This window comes from Anabrus simplex, chromosome 5 (genome assembly GCF_040414725.1).
Source record: "Anabrus simplex isolate iqAnaSimp1 chromosome 5, ASM4041472v1, whole genome shotgun sequence".
NCBI lineage: Eukaryota > Metazoa > Arthropoda > Insecta > Orthoptera > Tettigoniidae > Anabrus > Anabrus simplex.
This window is the reverse complement of record NC_090269.1, coordinates 5,063,011-5,070,159: the sequence shown is the minus strand read 5'-3', so window position 1 is coordinate 5,070,159 and position 7,149 is coordinate 5,063,011. Positions and strand designations below refer to the sequence as shown.

At 41.3% G+C, this 7,149-nt stretch overlaps 1 protein-coding gene across 1 annotated transcript in view; it reads right to left on the bottom strand.

The window, feature by feature from the left end:
• Positions 1–489: 489 nt before the first annotated feature.
• LOC136873655 (5-formyltetrahydrofolate cyclo-ligase) overlaps positions 490–7,149 on the bottom strand; it is a 49,638-nt gene continuing 42,978 nt past the window's right edge. Inside the window, exon 5 of the mRNA XM_067146727.2 lies at positions 490–739. Within this exon, the coding sequence (XP_067002828.2) occupies positions 531–739 (209 nt within the window). The 3' untranslated portion in view covers positions 490–530. The remainder of the gene's footprint in view (positions 740–7,149) is intronic.

The following is a 7,149-nucleotide window of genomic DNA, read 5'->3' as shown; positions in this document are numbered from 1 at the left end:
TGCGTTACATGTGCGTAGTATCATAATGTGTGCAACACCGTGAATACCTCCTAGCGATAAGCACCACTGACAGGCCGTTCACAAGCATCATCGTGCTTTGGAAGGAGCCCCAAGTTCATAATCATTGGTCATCGCATTTTTTATTCTAGCCAATGGCTTAATTTTGGAATTATTTTTAACTGTCAGTGTTGTGAACTGGAGCCACTGATTATTTTAAATTCATTCTTCATCGCCATGTTTTGAATTCTGGTCAGTGGATGAGTTTTGGACTTTCAAATTTTCATTCCATTTCGTAACGTTAGGGGCTGATGACCTAGATGTTAGGCCCCTTTAAACAACAAGCATTAAGATTAAAATGTTTTGTGATATCGGCTGAAAGGAACCCAGCGCGACAGTCCGGCGTGGGCTGAATTGGAATGGCCTGCCATGCTCCTGAACATGACCTGTAAGTTGAAAGTTAAGAGGAACTTGAAGAAATGAGAGACGCTGTGAAACAGAAACATCTTGTATATTTACATAAGAAACTGAGGTCAATCTGGATGTAGCACCAAGTTGATGATCCTGTCGTGTGGCTCTGTGGGTAGCTCAGGCACCACCTGCTGACTGAAGGCCAGGGCTACGGTGAAGAGAGGGCCAGGGCACCGCGCTAGGAAGGAATCGTAGTAGCCCTTGCCGTGACCGAGTCGCTGTCCACACCTCGTGAAGGCAACACCCGGCACCACCACCAGGTCCAGCCCACCTGCAACGAGCAACACACACAACTTTCAAATAAAGGTCTGCTCACACCGGAGCGTCACGTGACCCGCGTTCCATTGGCCACTGACCTCTGCATTAATCCTTTCGCTTCCAGGGTATGTGCAAGAAACCCCAAGCACTTTTCTAGCTTAATTATAGTATTTCACTTCCCATTTATTGTCCAAATTGAATAATTTTTTAATGTTTTATTTGTAAATACACACTGTAAAAGATACTAAATGCAAAAAGTAAATAGTCATACAAAAGAGGTACCTAATTTTCCAAATTCTACTGACCAAATCATAAAGTTTTTACTTTTTCATATTTCTTTAACATTTCAAGTACAAGCTGGGCTCTAACGATCCATATGGCCTAAAAGAACACTTAAAAATGAACAAAATCACTAAATTTCAAACGTTATTGAAAATTAAACATAAGGCAGCAGTTTGTATTTCTCGGCACATAAATTTCATATGTTCAGAATAACAATAGTAAACAATAAGAAAACCCACAAAAATGTCACTGTTCATGAAAATAACATTAACTTAAAAGTCACACTTTACTATTTACAGTTCATATATTTACAGTACATATCTACAAACATATATGTGTCAATAACTTTTAACATTTGCGCAGAGGGTAGCATAACGGGTGCAATCCCTTTTTGCACTTTGAGCATATAAACGTAGGTTTTTTTCTTTTTCCTCCATATTTAGTGCTAGCTGCACTACATACACAGCAGTTTCTTTCCTTTTGTGAGGGGCAATTTTTCAGAAAAAACTCTTTCTACAGGCATCAACACCGTAGTCAGCTGGCGCATAAGGTAGATTTCGCTCGCTTCTTTCGGCACTGTATACTATACTATACTAGTTTGTGTAAGCGGTTCATATGAGTTGAATATGTTACGCGAATATTTGAGAGCGTATTATATTTTCAAAAAATCATTTATTTCTTCCTTACATTCTTATGATCTTCATTACCCATGTCGGTGGTATGTGCAAGAAATCCCAAGAGCCAAGGAACATCCAATGCTTTACGGCACGAGTAATAAACATCATAAGAATGTAAGGAAGAAAGATATGTTGTGGGATGAAATACGAAAAGAACTGCATATACCTGCCTGTTCGTCATGTACTATTTTTTATTTTTGCACATATTTCTTCGTTCGTAAATTTCCAGACACATGAAAGATGTTTGCTGAAACGATCTATAAACTGTTGCTGTGCATGCGAAAGAACTCCACGAATTCCTCACGAACAGCTGAGGTTCGAATCGCTGGTGGAGACTATTATCTCACGAATCAGATGGCGTCGCGAAGGGCAAGCGGTCTTAAATCCCCGGCCAAAGCCAGAATGATCCTGCTAGACTGCACAAATCCCAGAAATAACTCGAATAAGATGAAGAAAGTAGTAGTAATTATTATTAATAATAATAATAATAATAATAATAATAATAATAATAATAATAATAATAATAATAATAGGAACCTGTGGTTATCATCTTCAGCAACTGCTAGAACCAGAAGCACTTCCCCATTAGACGCTACTGTTTCCCGCTCCTAACTCTGCAGCGACTGCGGGATTGTAGGTTTCGCTCCCGCTCCCCGCGTGATGCTTTAGCACGACCAGACCTTAAATACAGTAAGTCGTACCACCACCTGGTGAGTGATGTACGAACTACGGATCCACTGTCGTGGGTTGTGAGCAGTGTATTGTCCGACCTTATACCTGTGCAAGTGTCCTGGAACTGTGCCTAAAACCAATCGTAACTGAGAAGGATATGTTATGGCCTTTCTCATACTATTTTCGTAGTGAAATGAATGTTGTGCGGTAAAACCCTGGTCACGGTGGATGGAGCCAAGGGGTCCAGCAACTATGTTTCCCTGCTGGGTTTACGACTGTCACAGGATTCAGTCATGCAAGCAAGTTCATGATACGCAAGGATAAAAACGAAAACGTGAAAGTGAATATAAGATTCTTCCAGAAATCCATCATGACAGCTGCCCATTGTATGGAGCGGACTCAAACCAGGCGCCGATCTATATGGACAAGTCATACATTTCTCCATTGTTTAGTATGATCCTTTCACAGCCTGGAACTTTTGACATGTTAATACAGTTTTGGGCTTTTTGCGTGTCAGAAAAGACGATGAAATTCTTTACGTTTCGCAGAGAAATTTCTCCGCATCTTAAGAAAATCTGGTCTGTTCACGAGTAAGACATCTCCAATAACAACGGTTTGAATTTAAATTCACAGGGAAAATGAAACAGAATCCCCACGCCGGTGGAAACCTCCTTGTCGGTCGATAGTCACTCAAGGCGTCTACATGCCAAGACTCCTGCAAACTAGGCAGCACAACTTGCATACGAGCATAGGTAGCGGGCAAAAATTACGAATAAAATGTAAAATAAAATACTTAACTGCACTAACCATACATAAAATAAATTATAAAATCGTTATTTACATTTACCTTACTACGTATTTATTTATTTATTTATTTGTTTATTTGTTTGTTTGTTTGTTTGTTTGTTTGTTTGTTTGTTTGTTTGTTTATGAATTTATTTAAATAAATTCAAAATTGAGGCAATGAAAATAAAGGCAAGGAGGAAGAAGATTCAGAATACGAAGAAAGTATATAGAGAGAGATCTTTAAGTACATCAAGATGTTTTCCATACTATGAATATACGGGAGTTAAAGCTGAGATTGAAAAGGAATAAGATAAGAGTACCTTGAGGACCACTGATTATTAAAGAAAAATATAACTTATGATTTTATAAATTATTCAATCAAAGCAAATCAGTCAAATCCGAACAGCCCACGGAGGCTCGCGGGCGGATGAAAGGTGAAGGTTTCCACTATCCGGCACTTGATGGGGGTACAGTGGTTAGCACAAATACACAGCCTTTTTCAAGTACTAGTTTATTGCAAAATACCATTAATTAATACAGACATAAAATTATCAAACTCATAATCTCAGACCGTGTCAGGTGATTCAGGAATCCAATTTGGATGTTGGGAATTAACTTACCAACACATGAAAACGTGTTTTTGAGGATATGAAAACTGCTAACTGAGAAAATAAAGACAATTGAAATATCTAATTATACAGCTTATAACAAAATAAAATACACGACTTTGTGGATGAAATTAACAGACCCGCCTCTAAGATGACTTGTGGCCTGATAAAACTTGCCAAGCCTTGACAGTGAGATCTCCTCTTGGAAATGATGTTCGAAATTCCAACAGAACCGGAGCTTGACTGTCGTTCCTCCACTTAACGTCTGCTTGCTTGAAGGCGTAATTATTGAACATGTACAAAGGTTTAAAATGGCAGGGAGGGATTCAGTTGGTCTAAATAACAGACTGCGCTGAAAGCCTGCAATCTAATATCTTGGGACTTGAAAATAGGTACAGTGGATAGGAAGACATTTCCAAGACTAAAGGGCTGTCAGTAGGGAACAAACATTAGAAAACTGAATGCCAGATAAAAATACAAAACCGGAACTGGTCGATCCTATAGAACTTAGAACGTGCATTCTCCAAGGATGGTAGAGTAGTAAGTGAAAGTGAACCAAGCAGTAACAAGGTTAATGCAGTCACAGTTGCGATCAGCAGTATTCTGTAAAAAGGAAGTCAGCTCCCGGACGAAACTACTGTACTGTGTTCAGACAGACTTCATTGTACGGTAGTGAAAACTGAATATCTTGTAACAAACATGAGAATAGCCAAAATGTCCGCTGGTGCAAACAATGCCACGAGGATACTGAGAATTAGGGTATAAAGGCTAAATTATGGATGAACTCGACTGATAAAGCTGTACGCATAAACAAACTTCGATTGGGTTGCACGCGAGGCAAATAGGATAGGTTACCTAGGAGAATAATGAGCTCGTTCATAGAGGGTAAGAGAACTAGAGACAGACCAAAACGACGATGATTATACTCGGTTTCTAAAGATTTCTGGAACTAATGTAGTTACAAATAGAGGACTGTGGCGGCGTTCAGTAAATTCAGAAAGGCTTGCAGACTGAAGGCTGAAATGCATAACAGCCTATAGTAAACATGTATGCAGACATTGGTAACAATGGTCGGGGGTTGATCCCTGTGATCGAAACAAGAAATATGATCCTATGACCCCTTGTCCTACCATACACTGTGTATGTTGTTACAGTCGTTGAACATGACCACTGCAATACACACGTTTTGGTCGTTCGTTTTGTTCCCCGACGACGACGAAGAAATGAGATACCACACGGACGTGAGCCGTTGAAAGTCCCCGATGGTACGGTTGTCACTAATCAACAGCGCTTTGAATGTAATCTGCGGTCGAACATCATGCTACCCTTACGGCTGAATGGGCTAGCGTATGTGACCTTCTTGAGGGAAATGCTGCCTTTTCTACTGGAACGTGTGCTGCTTGGCAGTTTACTCATGCTGAGGCTCCAGAGCAGTGTACGCCGGCTTCTGACAACACGATGGAGTCCAGTGTACTGGCCTGCCCAGTCTCCTGACCTTATTCCACTGGACACACATGAAAAGTGCGGTGTACGATACTCCTAGAGTGAGCCAGGCTCGAACCTGCCAACTCCAGCTCAGAAAGCCAGCTTCTTAACCACCTGAGCCATACAGCCCGACTTACAATTGTTTAGATACGACCTGTACATGTATATGTAGACTACCTGTATGTATACAGAGTGTACCTGACAGAAATATTGTCAACGGATATAAGGTGGCAAGTATTTCGTTTCGAAGAAAGGCTTGTGGCTGTAAAAGGTGTTACGAAACTTGAGAAGCAGTTGGTGAGATTGATAGTGTCTGCGACAGCGGGTGCATGACCGGGAGTGGTAGCGCAGTACGCGGAGCTACGAGAAACGTCCGCAGACTGAGGGAAAACCGAGGCCAGTGATTGAAAAAAATGCACTAGGACCGTGCTTTGGCACCAGTGCCAGCGGTGGCAAGGCTGCCAACTTTTCAAACAACATGGTGTCAGTGCCACTATGAACAGAGTGGATATTTACAATTCTTATTTTCTATTAATAACAAAATCCATTCTAGGAATGTGGTGTTAACGAGACACATGAGGAATACAGATACTTCGAACGTAGGAGAAAGGAAAGAATACGTAACGAGAACAGTGCCAGTGTGGAACAGTCCTGAAGTAACAGCCAGGATGTTACTGCGCATCAGTAGCGCCGATTGGGAATTAGATGTTGGGGAGGGGGGGGGGGTTATATACGTCAAAAATGAAAAAAATGCTACAAACTGGTAGGTTTTTTGGTGCTCTCTAAGCGAATTTTGGCAGAGAGGTAAAGATTGACTGTTTACTCACTTAAATGCGGTAATAATAGTTTTTAAAAAAATTGATTCAATAAACTAGAATAAAACTTTCAGCAAAGGAACACTATTACACATGTATTACGAAGTACGGCGTGAATATACAATTAAAAATCATTTAGTATTAGACTGCAGAGTACGAAACTAACAAGAGACTGCCAGAATGAGGAATGTGCGTGGCAAGAGGCTGATCCTACCTCAAGTGTCCATGACCTTCCCACATGCAGCGCTATACAAGTCGGTTAGCCGCGAAAACTGTTAATAGTTAAAGAAAATAAAAGACAGAATTAGCTGATAAGAAAATAAGGCCGCTACTACTGCGCATGAGCAGAAATACCCACTCGCATTGGCTCAGACGGCAGAGAACTAATAACAGGCGATGCGACTAGCGCTCCCTTACTCAGTCACGTTCTCGTGTATTGCTGTGCTTTATTGTGTTTACTTTTAGCTTTATGCGGTGGCGGGTAAACTTAAAACTAGGTTAGGAAATGGAACGATATTGACACACAACGTACCCTGTACTCGTCCACATGTTCCGAGTCGTAGGTACTGCTAGTGAACAGCTGCCAGTAAAGGTGCGACATTTCGTATCACCAACCGAGGCCGACAAACATCACACATTAAACGTCACGTGACGTGCTCTGGCAAAACAGACTTATGTGGTGGATCCTCGCTTTGACTCACCTCAAGACAAAGAGCTGTCTGCGGTTACACTTGTTCGCTTACTGACTCATTCCTTCCAGACAGAGAAACAGTCACTCACTGTACACGTGCGTTCTGAGATAAAGCACATCTCTCTGGATCTGACAACCAGTGGCTTATTTTCATCTATTAACATCTCTTCGCACCGGTACAAAACATTCCGCCGTTTGGTGCTTGACATTCGTTGAAAGTATGTCAGAGGCACCCTTAATACAGTGATACATGTTATTGGCATCCAACTATCGTGGAACAGGAGAGGGGGCTGGAAGTGACTAGGGAGGGCAGTCTGCGGGGACTACCGGTCCTGGTTTTGACTCGCAACGCAGTTTCTTTCGTATTTCAGGGAGGGGAACACCTGTCTGCAAAGTGAAGTGAGAAT